The sequence below is a fragment of the Gallus gallus genome, chromosome 7, assembly GCF_016699485.2.
Source record: "Gallus gallus isolate bGalGal1 chromosome 7, bGalGal1.mat.broiler.GRCg7b, whole genome shotgun sequence".
Lineage (NCBI taxonomy): Eukaryota > Metazoa > Chordata > Aves > Galliformes > Phasianidae > Gallus > Gallus gallus.
Genome location: NC_052538.1, coordinates 16,006,944 through 16,031,035, shown reverse-complemented (window position 1 = coordinate 16,031,035; position 24,092 = coordinate 16,006,944). Strand labels below are relative to the sequence as shown.

Sequence of the window (24,092 nt, the reverse complement as noted above, 5' to 3'; positions counted from 1 at the left end):
CGTAGGTCTTATTCTTGCAGAGGAAAGATTGAATGTGACCTGACAGGACCCTAGAGAGGTTCACAAATCAAAAGCAGTGGGGGAGAGAAGTCAAATTCCTTGAGACTCATGATCTTAAGAGACGACTCAATGTATTTATTTATTTTTAAATGCTAGAGGGCAGCAATTTTCATTGTTAAAAGCTATTACAACTTATTCTTTCTGTTGCATAAACAAATTGCCAATAACAACCGTGTGTCAAACAGTTCCAGCCTACTTGGAAAAAGCCTACTTTTTCCCCTGAAGGACCAGACTTCAGAGCTCTAAGCAGCTGGTCTAGAAGACAATCTCAAGCATGGAACATTTCTGATGGACATTCACAACTGTTGTGATGCATTATTACACAACAAGACCTGGAAGGCAAAGTCCTGTGCCAGTCAGTCCAGTAGGGACAATTATGGGAAGAGTTGGCTGTAATTCCTCACCTTCATCACCCTCCACAGTCTTGAAAACTGCCAATTTCACCTAAAGACCACAAACTGCAAGATGAGACCACTGCCATAGATTGGTAATTAACAGGCTTATAAACATTTTCATTGTATCGAAACTTCCCGACAAAAACTCTTTCCTGAATTATTACACAGCGATAATTCATCTAATCTAAACATCTAATCATCTAATACGTTCTGAAGTGAAAGACAAAAGGAGAGACACGTGAAAAAGAATCCACTGACCAACGAATAATCTTGACTTCTCAATCCCCACTGGTAACCTTTGACCACTGCAAGACTTTGTCCAAATCCAAAGTAGGAACCTCCAAACCTTCAGTCTGAGGTTATTCACTGTCAACTCACTTCCTTCCTAGTTTTTACATGCTATATTCTATATTTGTAGGGGTTTTTTTGTCCATTAAATAATCCATACTCTACAAACACATATCTGTGTGAAACGTCAGCAGCTCACTATGCCGGGAACCCAGACAGGTTTACACTTAATTTCAGAAAGTAATGAGTGCTGAGGCGCTAATTTTCAACCATGTAACTGAACAGGAAAGAACATCTGTGAGGTACTACACACAAAAAGCATCAGCAAGACATAGAAGGAAGTGAGAGCCTAGATTTTGCTTGAGAACATTCAATGTACTGGTCAAATTAACATTTAGGAACTTTTTGGCAATCATATCTTCATGGTTATTTATTTTTCTAGTGAAATCTCCACAGAAAGGCCATACACCTGTGGACCGTCCTCCTCATTGTGGAAGATCTAACAAAGCCTCACTCCAGAATAACTTTATGTACAAGGTGCTTTTGTGTTTTGTTTTTTTAAACTTCCAGTACTGTTGTACTAAAGAGTTTATCAAGATTAAGACATTTGAGATTTTAACAATTGAATAACAAGCAGCTTCATCTATTCCATTCAGCCATCCCCACGTACTCACAAGTCTGAATATTGCTAAGACAAAACAGAATCACATGAGGGAGAAATGTTTTTCTCCCAACCTTCTGAAGGTTAGTAATTTGTCACAAGAAGTAATCACTGTTCGATTCAGGAGTAAAAAAAGAATTTCTGTGTTTTTGTTTGAATAAAAAGGAAAAAAGCAACTTCATAATGTTTGCCTCTAGTTGCAGCTAAAAGGTCTTACTCTACCAAGTTAACATTACCCAATAATTTTGGAAGTAAGTCTAAAAAAAGCAAGTTTATCTGATATAATTTTTTTGTTAATTGCAGAGACACAACATTTCTAATGTAAGATATTAACCTGGGATATATACTGTCAGACACTACTCCGATACCATTCCTGAAATTAGAAGCGTTCTCAAAGTCTTACCTTCTCTGTCTCAAGGCCTTGTCCCGTCAGACAAAAACACTTCCCCCTTCCATGCTGCATCAACTGGTGTCACTTCGTGGTTCTGTTCTTTAAGACTTTTCATTGGATTTGCTCCAGCACCACAAGCAGTACAACTTTCTTGATCTTGACTTCAAGGCAAGCATATGCACTCCTAGTGTAATGCTTTTGATAATATCTAAACCAGCCCGTAAATGGAGACAGCTTCCATATCATCTCTCTTTGTTTTTCCTTGTCAGCTTCTGCTTTTCTTGCTTGTAAACTGAACTGCTTTCTTAAGACAAACCACCTTCATACGAGGATTCATTCCACTAAATCATCTACTTCTGTCAAAATACCTAAGGGCAACCAATCATATTCTTCTTTAGAGTAAGCACTACAATATAAAGTAGCATTTCCTCACTTCTCTGTTCTGAAATGTTTTTAAAATCAACCAGCTGACTCACTTTGTTTTGAACTACACTTATTTGGCTTTCACAGCACTTTTAGGTAGCCCAGATAATTCCTTTCTATTATATATACATACACAATATTTCAATAAAAGGAAATCCCAGAAATTACTCACAAAATTTCAGAAGCAATGAAAGCCGAACATCAGTAAGCTTCCCAATTGTTTAATATACCACTTCAAGGTTTTGCTCTCCATCTAGCCACAGGAAGAAAGGGGAATTGTGTAACATCTCTCACAATTCAGTGAGACATTCACAGACCAGGCTTTCAAGTACTTCTGAAATAAAATGAGATTCAAGTACCTACAGGAGTCAGAATACAACTAAACCTGAAATTGTAGTATTTGTTTTCCCTTGCTTTCTTCTATCTCCTCTCATCTTCTGAGAGTCAGTCTGCAACTGGATTAAATATCACTAGCAATTTGCAAAATTCCAAATTTTGCTTTATATAATCCTACTTCAAGTTTTTGGGGGTCAAAGAGACATGACTTAAAATATAAACTTTGTTTCCTTGACATGCATTTTGATCCAATTCTTCTTGAACAGGCTTTTTTTTTTTTTTTTTTTTTTTTACACTATTGCCTCTACTGCAGTAAATGGAAGTCAAGAAGCACCTGCTGCAGAAACAAAATCCTCTCCTCTCAAGTGTGTCAGGACTGGAGCACACATACTTGGCATGAATAATGTGTAAACGCTTACTGTAAATTGAGGAAAGCCTGGAGTCATATTAGTATCATATACATATATATCCCTGAGCCTGAATTGACTTGCAAATTAATCTCATGTACCATAACTTTAAACCCTTGAAAAATTATGAAGTTAAAAACAGATCTTTCTCTACAAAAATATGGGTTGAAACTAGATCTTTAAGGCCCTTCCAACACAAGCCACTCTTATTCTGTCATTTTTAACAGCTTTTCTAAACCCCCTGAAGCAGTTAATGGGAACAATTGCATGGATGCAGTGTTCTAGGAACCACAAAGCAAGTTTGCTGCTAGATATCTTTATTTTCCTTTAACAAAATACACAAAGGCACAAGATTCACTTATCTTGTCATTATTATACAGGTATAAATAGTGCTTCATATTCAAGTACAATCAAGTGCAGAGACTTTCTATATTTTATGTAAACACAAAACATATCTGTATTTAAGTGCCTCTGGCTCATCTGCAATGCAAATACCAAAGGAGATGCCATTTTTGAGTGTCATTTAACTGAATTCTGTCAAAAAGTTAAGCTATGAATAACACCAACACTACTGTAATGACACTTTCCATATGCTTAAGCCCAATGTCCGATGACACTTGAGTTTGTAAACATCTGTATTTAAGATGTACTCAATTTGCTTCGGTAGGGAAACATTAAAAGGTATCTAAGTTCACTAGACCAAACTTACTAGATCAGCTGGGCCAGTAGTTGTTCGTTGACAGCTAAAGAGATGCCAAGTTGTAGGTCACCTTTAATAAAACTTAAAAGTTTGATTTTTCAAATATGCAAAGTGAACAATGTCTATGACTGTTAGACTTCAACCAACTATACATTCTGTGAGTTAACTTAAAGACATGCTTAATTTACAATATCCACTTTTACACAAAGCTTTGACATACTGTGACAGTTGAGGCAGTTTAAGCTCAAGCGAGATTTTTAAGTTGTACCATTTAAAAAAGCTCACCTGAATAGTAACAACAGGCATGAACAAAGCTAAAAACTAGCTACAGAAGGCACTTGAAGTACTTTATTCTGCTTTCACTAAAGATTCTTCACTTTGTTCAGTTGAAATAGCAGAATCTGAAATAGAGTCTTCGGTTGTTGAAACATTTTCTGCTGCTTCTTTTTCAACTTCTTCAACAAGACTATCATTCAACTGCTCAGCACTTGGTGCTTTCTCATCTGTCTCATTTGTCTCAATTTGCTGAGCCACTCCTTCAGATTCTGCAGACAGAAAAGAAATCTAATAACTATTTTCACAAAGGGCATACAGCTAATATTTCTAAAGTGCATATGAAAATATTTTGCAATCATACACAGGTCTCAACTAGTCATTACATAAAGTTCTCAACTGCCAAAGGTAAAACCTATAAAGAAAAAAGGAACTGCTATGGAAAAGAGTTCAGACCTCACTGAAAATACTACATATTATTTGTATACATTCATACTCAACAGAACCTTTCTAGGCTTGTTCATTTAATGTGAGACATTGTTAGAAGTAGACATGGTGGTAATCCAGTTTCTTTATTCTTGGTAATGGAAGCAGTACAAACTGTATAGCTTTTTCAAGTTGAACCTCCATACAAATACATTCTAAAATATTCTACTTGGCAAAAACTACTTTAAACATAAGGAGCCAGATAATTAGAAAATGAGAAAAAAAAATAGAACAATCTAGTTCAATATCTGAAAACTGCCAATAAAAAACTGAATATTCTTGACCTTGCTACTTGTCTCGCCTCTGCTTTTTTTCTTCAGTCTCTGATACTACAAATGAGTTTATGCCTTTTCTTGCTCCAGCCCCTCCACGCTTAAGTTACATTAGATCTGTACTGCAGCTGTTGAAGCTTGAGTGACAAAGAAAGTAGAGGACGGGAGGAAAAGAACTCCATGCCCTCAATTCTTCTGTAGTGTAGCCCAACCATTACTTGTCTGCCCATTCTTGTAGCCCTTAACAGAGCAACACTCAGCATTCTGCAGAACTGCCTTATTTTTAACCTACCAAAAAACAGAGGCACTTTTCCTAAAAAAAACAGTCAGTTATTTTACTTTACTTTTCCCATTACTTCATTTTAAAGAAACTTTGTGAAGCTGCTGAAACTCTGAAGTTTAAAAAAGAAAACCTTACCTAGAAAGTTAGCTCAATAACTTAAGGTCTGACATAGTTAAGGGACTAAACAGTAGGTTCTTTAATCAGGAAGCCATGGTAGTCACAGTAAATGGTACTGCTAACTCCACTTATAAACATGATAAATCTTTATTAAATATACACAATTATTCCATTTTAAATGCACTGATTAGTGGAATTTCAACTTAATACCGAGTGGCTTAAATTACTGTAGGAACAGTAGCTAACAGAATGCTCCCTAAGTAAACTTAAAGATGACAAAAGAAAGGTAGCATTCTTGATGATTAATCATGAATCCCAGATTTAGTTGAAGAATGCAGCTACACACGATCAACAGCAAACTGCTCCACAATGGTTTAAGCCAAGTTTAATAACTGTATGGTTGCAACTGTAAAAGTCCTGGTTTTGGCTACAGTAGTTCCCTTTTTCCTAACATTTCTGCTTAATGCTTACGAAGCATGTGTACTTCACACTGAATGAGTTCATCTAACCCTCTTTTTAGAGGTTATTTCATTGTACAACCAGTGATAATCACAAGACTGCATCACTACTAGAAGATCTGAATACTCATGTTACAGACAAAAACAATGCCATTTTTAAACTAAAGGAATAGTGAACAAGTCATTGAATTCCAGGTAAGCTGACTCAGGTCTGCTTAGAAATTACAGAACTCTGTAGCCACGTTAACTGGATTGCAGAAAAAACACAGCAGGCAGAAATTGGCATATTTTAAGTGACAAATCAGCTTACAAAGATACACCGTATTCACACTGTCCTGTGAAAGCAGAGCACACTCAATAAAGAAGCAAGCCTAATCTCAAACTGAATTTGTCCACTCCATTATTAAAAAAAACACAGTAAACAGACCATTCTGACCAACTTAATCCTTAGTTTTGTTCTCTACCAGTTCTATTCCTAACGTTTCTGCTCCGTCTGAAACACTTGCCCAAAGCCAAGCTCTACTTCTGGTAGAACTCAAATAACCACAAGCTCAGAATACAATTATTTTTTGAGAACAGTATCACTGTGAACACTTCTGTTGAAGAGCAAACCAAGTTTCTGCATCTGCCTTCTATTTAGAAATCCTTTCATACGTACTAACAGTTGCTTATATGCCAAAAGCATTAAGTAACTGTAGAATATTCAGACATCCAGGGAACTCCATGCAAACCTGAGATCTGAAGTTCAAAGACATCTAACAAACATCAGCACCAGATATTCACCACAAAACACTCATGCTGTCAAACTGTAATTTCAACATTCAAACTGTTGCTAAACAATAAATTTTCAACCAGAACAGAGCAGAAGTGCCTAACACAGGGAAGACAGAATGCACCACAAAGCTGAAAGTAATACATGGTGTGTGTAATTTGGGGAAGCCTCCCCCCATATAAGATCCAAACATGAATATTTCTGAGTTCAGAAGAGACCTGTCTTTGACAGGAAAAAAAAAAAAAAAAACCTAGATCAATTATTTTCTTAAGAACTGAAGTATTTTGTTTCATTCAGGTACTAAAATCTCCCAAGTTACAGTGCTGAATAGCCAAGTATAATGTTTGTGCCAGTAATCTGCATCGGATTGACAGCTGATGACTTCATACTTCCAGAGGATTACAAAATCCAAGGTTCAGTGCCAATAGCAGTCCACACAACCATTCTTCAGTTCTCTTATCCATTGGAGTAGCAGCATGTAGCATGCTTGTCACTGTGAGAGCACACAGCAGAAAAAAGATTGAGCTTCATGCTCTATTCATTAGTAAAGTAGCTGACTGGTAAAAAATATTTATAGCACTTCCGCATCTCATTAGCTTGCAATTTCTTCAAGCTGTATAGCTATGGTTTAAACAAATTACACATAAGAGTTGGATATCCCTGCGTTGTCAATACTGTGGTGAGTTTGGTTTCTTGATGTTAATGCTTGTTTACATCGAAGTGAAGATATTCTATTCTTGCTATGACAGCATTTATATTACCACAGTGAACAAAAGCCTTCCCCAGAGCTATACCTTCACAACTTAAAATTACAATCAAGGAAGATGCTCATTTATTAATAAAGCCCAACTGTCAGTAAGCAGAGTTATGCTTCAAATTAGGGTTCTGATGGAAAAAGTGATTTACTGAAAATGGTATTTTCTCATTCGTAGGAGATTACTTTGAGGCAGGACACAGGCAGTTAATGTACAGTGACAAACAGACAGGGTAGCATATATTACATCAGCAGGACATTCCTCAGATATTAGTTGCGTTAAATATTAACGCACACTCTATTCCTGGCTGCTTCCTAATTATCAAAACAGAGCAGTTCATACTTTGTAGATGAAATATTCAGAAAAGATCAGGTATTTAAACCACACAGAAACAAAAGTCAGCAGACCAAGTTCTTATTTCTAATTTCTCCTCCAAAAATTTTTCAGCGTATACTTCTTAGCAGGAAAAGATAACTAGGGAATGACCCCCCACAGCAGTTTAATTTCTGTTGTTGTTTTTTTTGTTGTTTTAAGTTAAAGAAGCACACCAAAATCCAAAGACCACAACCAGAAAAAAAGTAATTTTCAGTGTTAAAGGTAAATCAAAAATATCACTTCTACAATAAAAAAAGCTGTTCTTTCCTGAAAATTTTACTTTAGAAAAAAGTAGCATTTCACAGAATTTTCACTCCCACATTTCAACTGCCTAATCAAAACCTCACACTAATTCTTAAAGCTTTTTTGTTGTGTTTTTTTTTACAACATCTATAAACTGACTCAGTAGCTCAGACCCATTAAAAGTATAGTTTGATAAACATTACTTCAAAGATAATACTAGCTTAATTAGCACGCCTTCACTCAAAACCTCTAAAAGGCTGCAGCTGAACATTACTCAGATGCCCTCAAGGCACACATCTCCAAGAGTTAAATATCAGTCTGCAGCAGCTTCTCCATTTGATTCATACAGAAGAAGAAAACCTGGGTTTCAAAGATCCCATTAACAAAAAATGTCTTTTTCTGCCTTTAAAAGTAGCCATGAATTTATCAGTCCATCCACTATTCGCTGAAAAGATCAGATAATTAGAGGGCAAAGGTGAAATTTGCATGGTCTGGCTTCACAGATCTGATCTAGTTCTTGTTTCAATAGTATTATCATAAAAGTACATCTAAGTAGTTAAGTACACTTAGCTCCATTGCTGTTCTACCATAGTTCTCTGTGTCCTCAGTTGTGTGAATAAAACTGTTAGAGATAGCTACATTTACATACTTAAGGCAGATTGTAACCTGTGGCATAGGGACAAACAAAAGGGTAGAGAAATAAAATATACTATCTTAATCAACAAATACCTGAATGTGGAGCTTCTCAATTTACATCAGAAGGAACTTCTTCCCTCCTCTATGTTGCTCCACGATACATACAAACCAGGCATTATCCTTTCAGGTGAGCCGACGACTGGTTGGGGAACTACACTGAAACTAGCTGAGGCAAGCTGCCCTGTTAAAAGCATTGCTTTGACAGGAAGAGAAGCCAAGCAAGTTTTCCCTGCAATGCACCTTTCATCAGACCACACCCACAGAGATGGCTACAGCTAGGTAAGTCTTCCCTACCAATCTTAATCAGCATTCCCATGCCAGAAGGTAAGGCTGATGTCATTTTGTACTTAGTGTTAAAGAGTAAACAAGTGTTCTGTTACGATTTGACAGTCTACTACAGATGATGAGCTTCCAGACTGAATATCAGGTCTGCACCATCTTAGGTAACTTTTTCCAACATACTCCCTGATTGTAACTAATGCAAAACGCCAGTACGTATTCAAGTATGTAGCCAACTGGAGATTCTTTGGTTCAAAAATCATAATTTCCAAAGTCTTTTAAAACATTGCATCTTCCTGTTGGCTGTACACCAGATGCCTACTGTATCTGCAGACTATAAAACGTCTCAAAAGGAACTATGTTAAATTAAAATTGACAATTTGTCTTTGAACTCCCTGATTTTAAACGAGGCAGTTTTTACTAGATTTTCCTGCCCTGAGGAAAACAGCAAAAGGAACAAAGGCAGAAATTCCAACGCAACTTAATCAAATGACCTGCTGAACAGAGTTGAAGTTAACCACTTTGAGATGTATTCCCTCCTTAACTTATTTACACTGTTTTTTTTCATGCGTTTATCAGTAACGGCGGTATAAACAATTTTGCTGTGACATCATTTGCGCTGGACATACATCATGATATCAAGAAACTTTGGAGTTAGGGACCAAAAACAACAGCATCAACAAGTTAGGCTAAAAGCAGGGACAAAAAGATTGGAAAAATTATAGACTGTACCTACTATGAAGCTATTTCTATAGAAAAAAATCAGCCAGGCAGAGAAATCCCAATGTACAGTAAAGACAAACATAGACATTACATATCAATAAAAGTTGGCACATTCAATACCAGCACGCATGGGGAAATAGCCATTTCATTGGGCATTAAATAAGAGCAGACTTGACGAGATTAGCACGTACCTTCTGTCTGCTGATTCCCCTGCGGTTCTCTCTCTCTTGATTCTGGACGCTCTGCTTCCGATTGCAATTCTGGAAGTTGCTTCTTTTCAAAATTGAAATCTGGTAGCCGTGGAGCCCGAGGTCTCGTTTTTCTTGCAGGATTCAGGAAAAAGCAGTAGGCACACCTAAATGCTGCACAAAAGCACATCCAGTAAATAGCCTCACTAACCGATTTCACGTTTCGCCCTTCTCCTGCACAATATCTTGACCGTCCAAAATATTATAAAGAGAATTAAATGACTATCAACACCTAAGCTTATTCCCATCAAATTTATAGTGTTCTACTTAGCTTTGTTGTTGGCTTTTTTTTCCCCCTTCAGCACACATTTACTTATTAAATACCTGTTTGCTTTCAGCCCAGCTGCACTTCTACATGGGTATTTTTGCCCATAATTGTGAAATATTTGACCACAACAAAATAATGCAAGTCAGTACCATGAGGTGTCATAACATACCGTTCTATTCTTTCCTGCAAAAGACCTAAACTGGCAGATGACTTTTCTTAAGATGTCACTATGCCTGTCTTTCAAGTAAAGGGATGCTGTGGACCCTAACACATTTCCTCACTATTTGCTCTTAGAGGAGCATTCAACTCCAGTGATCCTTAATTAAGAAAAGGCAAATTTCTTCTGAAGTATTGCATATCACATAACAGTTAAACACTTATTTTCACCAAGACGCAAGTGGAGGGAAATGGTCACCTCTTGCACACTAGAACTGTGAATACACTTGAGCTAAGATGACATATAGACTAAATACATTCAGACTCAGAGGAAACGTTCATCTTATTCTTTTCCAGTGCTGTCTATTATCCAACAAAATTAAGAGAAACGATTAAATAGACTTATCTAGCATTCTCTCATTTTTCAAACATCAGGCTTACACTTGTGGTAGAAAGGAGGCAAAATAAAACATCTGTGTTCAATAATGAGCTGTGTCTGTCTTAAGTTATTGTCAGCCATAAATTCACATATAGCCTCCCAGGGCTTATTCCCACTCCTTTTCCGATATCTCCCCTAGACCTTCTTTCCAAAGCAAAATTTTAAGTTCTGGTACTTTAATGTCAGATCATTTCTCAACATAAAACCCTACTGAGAACCATTCAAAGTCAGTAGCAATTCTCAGGGATGTATCAGAGGCGGTTTATTTCTACTGAATACTTTTCTGCACAGAACCCTCGGCCTAGAGGTTGCAGTGAAGTACTTCTTGAAATCTTAAAGTGAACCGTCAGCTACAGAGTAGCAAGTTACCATAAAACTGTTCCCATCTGAAGTGGCATTTTCACAGGGTCAGTAGAGCATTTAATCAAATCGTGTTTGCTATGGAACAAGCCAACTATGATTGTCTGCTACAGATGAGTTCTTACCTACGTATTCAAACTCCTCCTTCAGAGCCATACCATTGTGAGAACAACATTGCTGACATATAAGGGCATACCTAGAAAACATTAATACTTAATTTTGTACCTTTAAGTTATAACATACTGAGGCAGGAGAAGAGTTTTACTTAAGTCACTAATAGGTTAGATATTTACTCTTAAAAATTAATTTGCACAGTGAAATTGTTACTCCTTAAGGCCAACAAAATCTGTATACTTAACAATAATTTTTAAAGTTGGTTTATAAACAGCAACAACTTCGAGTTCATAGTTGTATAGACTTTTGATACCAGCATTTTCAGTAAATAACAGCAAAACCATTTAAATGTTTGTACTAGATTAGTGACCACGGTTAATATGGCAGTTCGGATACGTCTGGACAGTTCTGAAGGCAAAGCATTTATAATGGTAATAAAGCTGAGGTGCTAAGATATCTAAATGGTTCAGTTTCTTGAACAATTTATTCGCCTACTTGAGTATCAAGGTTTTTTTTATTTTTGTATCACAGCTAATACCATTCAAAGTGGTTACCATTTTCCCTACAGATTTCACGAAGCACTAAGCAGCAGCCATTTCATTTAAAAAGCACACAATACTTTTAGTCTTGACCCTACTGAATAAAAAAAAAGGGAGGGGGTGCTAAGTTCCCTAACTCAAGTACCTGCATACTCCCTTAAGCAATGTCTTACCTGTTCTGAGGACCATCTCCAACCAAATACTCAATAACTCTATCCACAACTCCTCTTTCTCGAGGAAGAATAGGTCTCGCTAAAGGAGGGCCTGGAGGATGAAGACCTAGGAAGACATGAACTATATCAAATGGATTTTCAACTATATTGTATAGAATTTGTCAACTGTGAATGCTGGTGCCATTAAAATTCCACCTAATTAATATAAATGCATAATCCTTAATTTACTAGGAAAGCTTTGCTTTTTTGTCAACCCACAGCAGTTGCAAGTTCACCTGCTTCTTCAGCTTATATTAACTCATTCTACTTTAATATATAAAATACATCATTAAATTTATTATTTCTAAAAAAACTTAACATATCAGTAGTATTTAACGATAACTGAGAATTATATACTTTTTAAGAAAAGTACTGCTACTTTTGAGTTTTCTTAACACACTATCAGATCTGCATATGTAGTTTTTCAAGTTCATGCCAACAAATCTGGGGGAAAAAAAAATCAATTACAACAGCAAAAGAGTTACTAAGGATGCTACCAAAGAAGCATCCACTGGTTTCTGCAGTCACTAAGCAGCAGGAGCCTAACTGAAAACATGCCCTGTGTGTATTCAGTCTACACATGAAACATACCTAGCCATCTGACACTTTGGTAATCTTATAGTTGCTGGAAAGCTGGATGTTTTCAAACCTGTGCTAATTCTACGTAGTCAGAGGACAACTAGAGATATAAAAATATTTTGTATACCATGTGTTTAACTACTACCAAAATAGAAGTCCTTTAAAAACAAGTAACAACATTAATTGCTACCACCTTCATCTCTGTTCACATATAGCAATTAAAGCACAGCAATGGCACACACTTCTCTTTTGACAAAGTTTGAAAACCTCTGGTCTGCTCCAAGACCATCATAAACTACCAATTTCCATTTATGTCACTTACATCCATACTTCTATCTTCACTTCTAGTCCTAACAAAGAAGAAGTTAGGCATAGCGAACAAAATACAATAAAAATGACCACTCAAATATCTAACACTTCAAATCGAGGACACTCCTGGCCAAAAGTCATTTTACACACATGAGATAAGTTACAGTACATTCAAAAACTTAACACATTAATCAGATTATAGGGCAACATATACTGCCTTCCACTTCCCTGTTAGTTAATGGTTACTATTTTAAAGGAAATACTGCTTTTAATCCATAGTAATTCTATACAACAATATGTATGCCTCCCAGAACTGGCATATCACGTCGTCATACTTGCAGGCTACAGACAATGGTTCACTTAGAAAAACTGTTTCATCAGTTATAGTTAAATCTCTTAATTGTGTGTCCAATCACCAGCCAACATCCACATCAGGTTAAGTTCAAATAAGTGCTACCAACTGAAAATATCTGATTTCTCATCCTAAAGGACAGAATCTGAGAACACGTCCTTTAGAGACCACTTATACTACCCAAGATTAATTTATGTCCTAGCCCTACAGATTCTTTTTAGAGGTGACACTAACTGCAGTCTGCTCTACAGCTTCAACACTTGGCAGAGTTGTGAGAATACACACACTTCCCATTCCTCCTAAGTATTGCCTCCTAAATTCTGACTCTCTAGTTGAGTAAGGATTCTGCAGATTATTCAGTCCAGAGTTCATCCACATTAATGATAAGGAGAGATTCCTTCCAGGATCTCACACAGTTACCTGAGACAAAGACCATGCTACACCCACAGACCCAGGAGACTAATATCTATACTTGAAAGCTCATTCAGAAGTTGAGAAAGCTACTACAGCATTTGAAATCATATTTGGCAGCTCATTAACTAAACCTCTAACACATCATAGAGGAAAAAAAAAATACTTACAGCTGAACAATGCTATAACCTTATGGGTCAACATACAACATTAGTTCCAGACAACTCGTCCTGTTGCTATGATTTTGCTGAATGCCAAGGAGAAAATCAACGTGGGGTAATCTGAAGCCATGCAAGAACTGAGTATATTTAATCCTTAGGAGTAAAATTCTCAAGGCCCAAAAAGCAACTAATATTCTCCCAGGGAAGAGTTCTGGATTGTAACTATTCAATATATCCAATAAAAACACTTATATAAAACACATAGCTTAGAAGGGCTTTCCGTGACCACACATTTAGCTTTTGATTCTCTATTTGAGTATTTTTCTTGGAAATGTGTTTCACAGATTGGATTAGTTGAACTAATTCAGAAAAGCAGACCTCAAGCTTCACAGAAGATAAATCTATCTTTCCTGTAGCCCTTTTGTGCATGTCCTGGTGCTGCCCCTGGCTGAAGTCATTCCTTCCACTAATACAACTTTCAGCAGATATCTTCATAAGTATCCACAGAGAGGCAATATGTATGCTATGGGTATATGCAGGCAAAGACAACACGGCAGGTCTTGCCACTGAGTAAGCTGATTTAAGATGGGCATTCTGCTTAAACAGTATTAAATGTAACCGACAGCAATTCTCTCTCAAACCTTCTATCTTTTAACCTCCACAGATGTAAGCAAAGAGAAGAGTCACTGCCAAAATGCGCTACTATCAGTTGTAAACCTCAAGTTCAGTAGTAACGTATCTGCATCTCCTAAGGTAAAAAACAAACTGTTTCACAAAGTAGGCCTCAAACATTTGGAGCTGTGTCCTCTCACAGTCCTACGCTGGGAATGAGATTCATCTTGTCGTTAAGGGTGCAATTTATCTAAAAGAAAATGCCTCTCATCAATTCTGGAAAATTGATCTAAAGGGTTTGTCCTGATGTACACAAGAACAATAAAATTTGATGAGCATATACTACAATTTACATGCCTCCAAGAAGAACAGAGTTTCTTTCTTAACGTTTGTGAAAATGAGGATGATTGTAAAAAAAAAAAAAAAAAAAAAAAAAAAAAAAAAAGCACTGAAATCAGGAGATATAAATCAGCATGCTCAACATATTCCTGTATTTCGCAAACAAGTAGTACTTAAGACTAAGAAAAACCTCAAAGCAGTCACCAGAACAAATTCACTGCAATGTTAACTAGGCAGAACCCTACACTTTACAGATTTTTTCCAAGGCTGTCCAGAGAAAACTTCAAGCGAAACGCATTTCCTAAGGCTTCACCAAAAAAAAAAAAAAAAAAAGATACAGAAAAAATTCAGTGTCTCCATTTAAGAAAAAGTGAATGGTCAAGGTTCAACATAAGTGCAATGGCAAGGATTTGGAAAACTGATATGACCTGCAATAAAAACTCTACAGTTTTTTTTCCCCACTATCTGGTTAGTATTCAAACACTGATTAATATCCAAAAGATCACATTTTTATATGCCCCATATATCATAACAAAGTCTCCAGTAGTTAAAAAAGGTAAAATTTAAGTAAAACTACCTAGCATTACAACATGCTCCAAGGAAAACTTCAATTACCTGCCTACTAATAACTCAAACCAACCATCTTAGTTCTCATGCTGTTATGGACACCAGTAATTAATATGAACATCAAAAGCAATCATTGTAGAAAGACTGGTCATTTTTGCAAAGCTTGGCAAACTCTCAACTACCTGCTGGTTATTAATTTTCAAACATATGGGAGCTCCGTGGTAATACACGTTAAATTGATTCTCCTCTACAAAATATAGTATAATGAAAATGAATTATTAATCTTCTCTACTTTAGAGATAATTAAGGCTATTCACATTTGTTGCAAGCCATGCATAAACTTAGAGGCAATGATATTACTCTTACAGATAGTGAATTTACATACTTCCCACTACAGCTACATGACTAAGATTTTATATGCTTGAAAGGTTTGGGAAAATTCAAGAGAAAACAAGGCTTTCACACTGACAGTTACAGTATACAACAGAACATTGCTGCAACAGAACAGTGTGTTTAAGTAGAAAAAATGCACATGCATATAAAGCATTATCATGAAAATTACATTAAATATTTTAATTAACAGTCTTGGCAACTGTCCTTTTAAACAAGCTAATTTTTTTTCCCCTCTAAACCCTTTCTGCAAGTAAAGGCTAACACTTATCCAGCTTACTCATTGTACCCAACTCTTTTTTCCAATAACAAAACTAGCAGATCTCTGATACTTCATTATAAAGCCAGCATCTTAACCGAGAAGGAACATGTGATTTTAAACTCATTAAAGAATTTCCAATAAGCAGGTCTCAGTAAACACATTTTGAACCCAAATGACCACTTACTTGGTGTGCAAAGCTAATTTACAGTACTTCAAGATAATCAAGAAGTATTAATATCTTGCCATTATAGTTCACTTCAGGGATAAAAACAAATTTAGCAGTTTCAAAATAAAGGTAAACAATTACTAAGCAGTAACAAGGCTTAACAAAGTGCAGAAAACATCACTACTCACGAACACTGCACCAAATTACAGTGGTGCTGAAAAGAATCTTGGCAAGTTGCATCCCCATGACCACTTGAGGAACCTGAACATCCGCAAGTCTATGAGTCCTGATGAGACGCATCCCAGAATCTTGAGGAAATTAGCTGATGTAGTCACCAAATCACTTTCAATGACATGGATAGGATGCCATCCAGAGGGACCTAGACAGGCTAGAGCAGTGGGCCCAGGTGAACCTCATGAGGTTCAACAAATTCAAGTGCAAGGTCTTAGACCTGGGCCGAGGCAACCCTCACTACAAATACAAGCTGGGGGCCAAAAGGATTGAGTGCAGCCCTGCCAAAAAAGACCTGAGGGTACTGATGGATGGGAAGCTGGACATGAGCCAGCAATGTGCCCTTGCAGCCCAGAAAGCCAACTGTAGCCTGGGCTGCATCAAAAGAAGTGTGGCCAGCAGGTCAAGAGGGGTGATCCTGCCCCTCTACTCCGCGCTGGTGAGGCCTCACCTGGAGTACTGCATCCAGATGTGGATTCCTCAGTACAGAAGAGATACAGACATGTTGCAGCACATCCAGAAGTGGGCACAAAAATAATCCGTGGAATAGCCCTGGGCAACCTGATCTAGCTGTGGTGTCCCTGTTCCATTGCAGGGGAGTTGGGCTAGATGGCCTTTAAAGGTCCCTTCCAACTCCAAGGATTCTATGATTACATTTTTGAGACTGTGATCTCCTTCATTGTCTTGAGATCCAACTTGCCAAATATTCCGCAACAAATGGATACGCTGGGTCTGGCCCCTACTGCTTCACCTTCAATGAGCAGAACAAAAACACTCCTTCTCTCAAAATCTCCCAAATTTTAGCACCCCTCCTGAACCGTGTTCCATTTGATTAAGTCCATCCCTTCACAACAGGAGACAAGAAACAAAAGGAAAAATACTTCCAGGATACGATACCAAGTTTTAAGGAACTTTCATTTCTACAGGATTTTGACCTGTTGGTAAACTTTTGACTATTGCACCAAACTAACATGCAATTTAAGAAAAAAATCCAGCTACGACACAGACAATTCTTCTAGCATACTTGATATTTCATACTTAAAATCTATGAATATAGATTGCCTGAGTATACCTCCTGGAGTAAAAATTTAAATAAATGTCAAGATGCATGTTAAAAAAAATATGTGCAGGGTTTAGCCAGAAACATGAATGCATTCGGAAAGTGTTCTCCTCTATATCTGATTTATATAACTGTAGAGTTCTTCTAAACTAAGAACATAAAAAGGTATGCTATATTGTTGACTACAGAATACTGCAAAGTTTTATTGCCATTTAAACAAAGAAGCCATAACAGTTAAATGAGCTCAGGCAATAGGTTTCAGCATCAAGAGGTGCCAGCTGCAAAGAGTTATGGCTAATTGAATATGGAACTCCTGCTTAATCAGATAACTGCTCTGCAATTTCCAAATGAAATGCCATTTCCATACTGTCTGAAAATGGCCTATTTTATTGGTAACCAGAGAAAACAATATAAACTGTAAATAACAGTAAGCATTCTGTTTACCCATTCCAGGCACTGAAGTAGCAGGGGATCCAGGGCGTCTCGGTAGAACATTTGACTGCAAGGATGGCACAGCGGTTCTTTCTGGTGGTCCACTAAGAGCAGATGCATCCCTCTGCAGATCGGGAGACGGTGTTGACGAAACAAGCAATTTTGGAGAGCCTTGCTTAGGAGTAGCAGGCGTGGGTGTAGAAGCATTTCTTTGAGCTGCAGTCCTCTGACGAATTTCTGACAAGATATGCACATACTTATTTTAACACCCAATACTATAAGCAAAATTACATTAATATCACTAACCTGCTATTTTCATCAGCCAGAAATAACTGAGTCAAATAAAACCAGAAAGGTCTACAACTAAAGATTGCCAGCTGAATGGCTGAGCATATCATAGAAATAAAGCCTGTACAGAATGCTATGTTTTTAATAGTAATGATCATTAACTGCGTATTTGGGGTAAAAGACTTCCAGAAGAAAATCAGCGGTTGCCTACCTTATAATTTTGTATTCTAAGGCAGAAAGTTGGACAGATAGCAAACAGGTTCCAACCAGAAAACACAGACGCAACCTGCGCTTTCTGTTTTACTCTGTGATCTAAACATGCTTCCAAGCATTTTGTTTTCCATGGGAATAAAAACTATCCAGTCATCACCTAAAAAAGCCAGGCTAAGTGTCCAGTGCTATTAAGAAACTTTCAGATTAGATAATTTCAGATTCTATAAGTGAAAATTCTAGAAAAACAACACAACATTACACAGCTAATCTTAAACAGGTAATACAGTTATGTTCATTCTTTTCAATAAATGTACCAACAAGCCACACGCTTGAATTGTCACAAAACAGGAGAAGACTCTACTGCATTGTTCACATACTTCTAACTTTTTCTCAATCCGTGACCATAGAGTTCCTGTTATTTCTAAGAAAAAATGTATATGTTTCTTCAGCTCCTCTTATACTGATAGAAAGTTCTCATTAACAAGAATAGGAATATCATCCAAGTAATATAATATGGTTTGGATATTTTATCAAGTCATGAAAATTTGAAGTTCCATTACATTTACATACAAGTTTGTTCACAAAAGCAAGGCAGGCTCAGTGACCAGGAATAGCAACCACTTAACTATTTCTCATCCCATCTACATCCGTAACCACCAAAGAACATTTGAAATACTCTACCATAAGAAATTAAATTGCAATTAACCCTCACTTCCGGACTCCAGACATTAACATTGCTAACACATGATGGCTTAATCTAAAAACTACACACTCAGCAGAATGGCTACAGCAGAGGCTAGCCAACAGCCTCCAGAACTAGTTACTAGTACCCACAATATTATGTCTGAACTTGCTTATCTTTAAAAGCTAAAAATAAAAAGGGAATTGAACATTTGGTTTGGACTTTAAATTCATCTCCCTGAGTTTCAAGATTAGAGAGACTGCCACCTTTGACAGGCTGAAGAGTGTCAGTTCCTAGCAAGTCGTCTGTAAACTCATTAGCAACTGGAAGGCCACAGGGAGATGGGTGTGCTGAAGTCTGAAGGAGCAACCTCTGAACCTGGGAAGTAAAACACCTACACTAAGCTCTTGTGTGTGCTATGGGGATGGTGAGCATGTAACATGAGCTTATACTTGCCAAGGAAGAGTTGCTATCACTGGAGCATTAGGTCAGACAAAAGTTCAGTTGGTCAACTGCCAACATCTAGTGCTATGAAACTGCAACATGTAGGCTATGTTCTTGCCTACTAATCTGTACACATATATAGCACTAGTGTACACCAGAAGGAAGAAAAGATTATCATCCACAGTCAGAAGACTGCAACCAAAGTCTTATTAAAAATCTATCTAGCTCAGTTTCCTACTAAGCAGAACACATTATTAGCTTCCCCTTCTACGTTATCATGGATGTTGCTGCATTAGTAACTGACACTTCATCTTCCAGTTTAGATCACCCAATGAGTATAAAGATTCTGTATGCTTTTAAGTTGGTGTTAGCAAGTAAAATGTGTCCCTCATTTAAACTGCTCCAGATCGGGATAACAGGGTAAATTGCTGAGGTAGTTGCAGAAATTCCTTAAAGGTTTCCTCGGTAACTTGTTTCTACTTTTAAAACTAATCCTGCATCAGAAATTGAATTCTAATTGAGAAATCATCTATGATGAACACCACAACTGGCACTGAGAGATTTTTGTGAGAGATTCTACTAGCAACATTTCAAACTAACCTGCATTGGAATAACTACCCTCTACATTTACTCATTTGCATCTTGTAAAATTCTGCCCAAAAAGTGTGTGTGTGTGTGTGTGTGTGTGTGTGTATCTCTATAAATAATATATTGCATGTTAATTATGAACCTCTTGTAAACTTCCAGGTTTCCATAATTAAAGTCCCGCAAGTTAATTGAACAAAGTGTTCGTTTTGTCTCTATTCTAACAATATACAGCAACTGCTGAAGTAGTTTGGAGTTTTCAGTTTTCAAAGGTTTCTTTTTTCCCCCTGCATAAATGAGTCCTTTCCATCTGTAAATTATCTGTATGAAGACAGATGATTAACTTGAAAATGGGCCTTTTATACTTCAGGTGTGCTAAGTTCAAACTCTGCAGTTACTGGCACTGACCAATACTGATACATAAGCAGATAGGTTAAAATGGCTATTCCCAACTGAGGATTCAGTATGATTCCTTGCAGGTTTACTAAGATATTGCTACTGGTGAGACAGCTGTATCTTTCACATTTACAAGTAAAAGTATTTTATTTCTTTTATTTTTTTTTATTCTTTTATTTCTCCTTCACTTCAGACCTCCTTGATTTTTGTACATTGTTTTTAAAATATCTAGAGCATAACGCCAGTCAATATATAGTTCACAAACTTGTTGGCTTTAGTGGTAAAGATGAATTTCTTTATCTTTGGTGTCTGTACCAACCTACAACTTGCAACCATCTGTTACTGAATTATTTTTAATTCAGGTCATGCAGCCATCTCAATTACAACAGAGCACTGCTAACAGCTGTATCAGCACATTGAAGGGAACAGGTAACAACAGGATATTACTGTTGTATTTTTTCCCCCCACTTACTTACTCTATTTTCTTCATATGGACAGAGTACTCAGTGTTCATTAACTCCACCCCTCAAAGCATTTAATAGATAAAATCGCACTTGAGTTCTCAAATTCCCTTCCGTCTGAATTTCCAGGATTTTCTAATACCAAATCTCAAGATTAATACGATTCCTCTCTTAAAATTACAATTAATTAACAAGTATGTCAAAAATCACAAAAACTTCAAAAGGAGTGAAGCACACAATGAAGCTGCTGAGTGGTTTCCTGAGAGTTAACAACTACACAAAGCTGAATGATAAAAATCTTTCAACTAAATACTCTGTTAGATGTGTGAGTTTCCATTTCAATGTGCAAGTTGAACACATACCAACTAACCTTACACCAACTGCCGCCTACAGCTTTAAGTCCAATCTGATTGGTCATTATCTACTCAGTGCTTAAGATAACAAGTTCTGGTCCCTGACCAGCTTGTCTCCAAACTGACACAAGAGGAGTCAACAGAAGTATACATGTTTACTTATCAGCTATTTTATTAATTCCAAATCACTAATGAATGTTATATACAAGAAGTTATACCATAACCACAATAAGGTACCATCTAGTTGTAGTAAGTTAGGTTAGGTTCTGTTCTGTGCAGCGTATTTGTTTGGGCAGATATTTAGTGTGAAAAACAATAAGCTAACACTTTTGTTATCTAAAAATTGAATTAATGAATTACTGCATGTACAAATAATGGACTACTGAGAAAATAAGTCTCCCCATTTCAGAAGATAAAGCCAAACAGCACAAATACAAGTGCTGTGAACCTACCAAAAGCAGCATTTCGAGAGCGAAAAATGAAAGAAATACAGGCTTGTTTATTTCAAATCCCTCTCCCAAGAATTAGACAAAAGTTTAGAGCTTGAATATATGCTCCAAAGCAGTGTTTCTTCCATAGAAAACTAGGTACATCAGATTCCGCAGTTTATTTTGAGCATGAGCCCCCACGGGTCTGAGTTGGTTAAAACATCAAATTACTCTTTAGACTTGCTCAAAACAATTTTTGTAGGTGAGCCGTCTTCATTAGCATTATACCAGGTGGCCTTTAGACTGAAAATGCTACTGTTAATACAGTACAAGTACAGTATGTTATACACAACTTTAAGAAAAATCCAAGTATATTTTGTATGTGAGAAACTAGTGAAGACCATTTTTATTACCTACCTAATACCACTTCTGCACTAGCTTTGAGAAATCAACCCGTCTGCCATAGAAAAGTAATCTAAGTGCTGCATTATGAAATGCCTGACTAGACAGATACTGTAGCACAACTGGAAAGTTAAGGAACATAGTATAAGATTTCACAGCCACTTAGTATTCAAACAAAACAAGTATGTGACACAAGAACTTGATTTTAATGCATCAATATTCAATGTTGATGCTAACATTGCCTAGGAGAGTATCAGTATTTACTAACAGATCCACTTTATGAAAAAATAAAGAACATCCACAGGTATAGCCTAATAAGCAGTCTATTAACCCTAAATAAAGGTCAATCAATCTACAAATTTTATTACAGAGAAACTTCCAAGAATGGAATTTGCAATGAAAGATGAGCATCTCTGCTAAAGAGCAGCCGTTTTACAGGGCTATTACCTTGTCCAGGTCTCGAGGTTGCAGATGTTCCAGCAGATGGCAGTTCAGCCTCCTGCCAATTAATTATAAATAACATTATCTGAATGTACAGCTCCATGTTACCTTTTACATGAAATCACTATCAATAAAGATTCTTACCTTTGCATTTGAATCTGGATCAAACCTTTCAAGAATTAGTTTAGCAGTCTTGTAAGTTTCCTTCTCCATCACTTCCTCAAGCTGGAAACAAAAGGTTCCACACATAAAAACAGAATTCTTTCAGCATTTTCTTCACACACACCTATTTACAACCAACACACAGAAGTTACCAAATAGTGAAGCTCTACTCAATGAGCCACGTTCAGACATCACTCACATAACATCTTCAGATAACTGCAGATTTTGTGCCTACAATGGATATGAAATTTTGCTTCCAAAAGTTTAGCAACTCTAACGGGCTACCTGTATTTAACATCTTTATTGCAAGGAAACACCAAATATTGCTAATTGTTTACATATAATGAGGAGAATAATTACATGCACCAACTTCAATAATGGAATGTGCAAAAATCTATCAGCCATCATTATTGGAAGTTATTAGACATGACAAGCAAATGACAGGCAATTCCTTAGATTTATTTCCTCACAGCACTTAATGCTATTAATTTAAGGAAGGTCGTTAGCCAAGTGCTTTACAGAATAAAGTCTCTGTGCCAATTAACTGCTGTCAGCATCGATTTTAGATTATTTATTAGCAGAAGCAATTAGCTTGCTGCAAACACTGTGAAAATTCACTAACTAGAGAACAGCCACGGAATTTGCTCAAATGACTTTAAAGGCTAGAACTCCATCTTTGCAGCAATTCAAACTGCTTTACAGAAAAAAAAGGAACATGTTAAGAATTTAAATAAAAAAATTTACTGAGAACTTTGCATACTTTAGGGGGTGTAATTAAAGCACTTCATTATTACAGCGTTTTATTTACAATGCACTCAAGTGGCTTTATAGCTAATACATGGGCTTAATTAAAAAAGTAATCACTAGTAAAGTATCATTTTAGTGGTTAACAGTCAACATCAGAAGAAGCTTAACTTTAAAACAGATAGCTAAAGTTATGACAAATAGCAAATATACATAGAAATTATAATGCATTTTACAGTATCTTAAGCAGACCTTTTCTCTTGGATATGCTGACTAATGGCCACGCTCAGCTAAAAGTGGTCTTATTTGTTTGTTTGTTAAATTTGCTGTTGGCATAAGCTGCAAAACTGAAAAGGTCAGTGGTCAAAAAATTACGTTCCCTCAAAGTCATTTATCACTGCTAAAATAATAAATGGTGCACATTAACATGACTTTTAGGCAAGTATTTCACTAGCGAGAAACTAACATCTCAGCCTTTCTGCGTATACAGCCCTTGCACTGGTTGCTTTTACCGTTAGAGAAACCTCAGAATCACAAATAAACCTCAGAAGATAAATAAATTCCACTCCATTTAACAGATACACAGTACCCATTTAACAGCTCACTCCTACACACACTACCAGAAGTTCAAGGCAAGGAATACTATGCAAGCTGCTAATTAAGAACTGTTGAAACAAAAAGGGAACAAATAGGGAAGTAAGAATAATAATGAATATCCTAAATTTTTATTTCTGCAAGACTTAGGAGCTAACCCACTAACTTATAAAAGAAATGCCACACAGTGCAATAAGATCAGAACTAAGAGTCTAATAGGAAAAATAAAGCATTTATTGCTTATTAAAGTGCAAACCATGAGGCAGTCCTTTGCACAAATGGGTGATGTTAGCAAGGGA

General features: G+C 36.7%; 1 protein-coding gene across 7 annotated transcripts in view; it reads right to left on the bottom strand.

Moving 5' to 3' along the window:
* Positions 1-3,261: 3,261 nt before the first annotated feature.
* The window catches only part of LNPK (lunapark, ER junction formation factor), a 37,744-nt gene continuing 16,913 nt past the window's right edge, over positions 3,262-24,092 (bottom strand). For 6 of the 7 annotated variants that reach the window (XM_046943783.1, XM_040704325.2, XM_046943784.1 and 3 more), the window contains 7 exons: positions 22,438-22,518; positions 22,300-22,351; positions 17,613-17,837; positions 11,691-11,796; positions 10,990-11,060; positions 9,585-9,755; positions 3,262-4,206 (listed from right to left, as the gene is read on the bottom strand). In XM_046943783.1, coding sequence (XP_046799739.1) covers positions 4,010-4,206; positions 9,585-9,755; positions 10,990-11,060; positions 11,691-11,796; positions 17,613-17,837; positions 22,300-22,351; positions 22,438-22,518 — 903 coding nt within the window. In that variant the 3' untranslated portion in view covers positions 3,262-4,009. Of the gene's footprint in view, positions 4,207-4,232; positions 6,816-9,584; positions 9,756-10,989; positions 11,061-11,690; positions 11,797-17,612; positions 17,838-22,299; positions 22,352-22,437; positions 22,519-24,092 lie in introns of those variants that run through there. The other variant, XM_046943786.1, reaches the window with a different exon arrangement.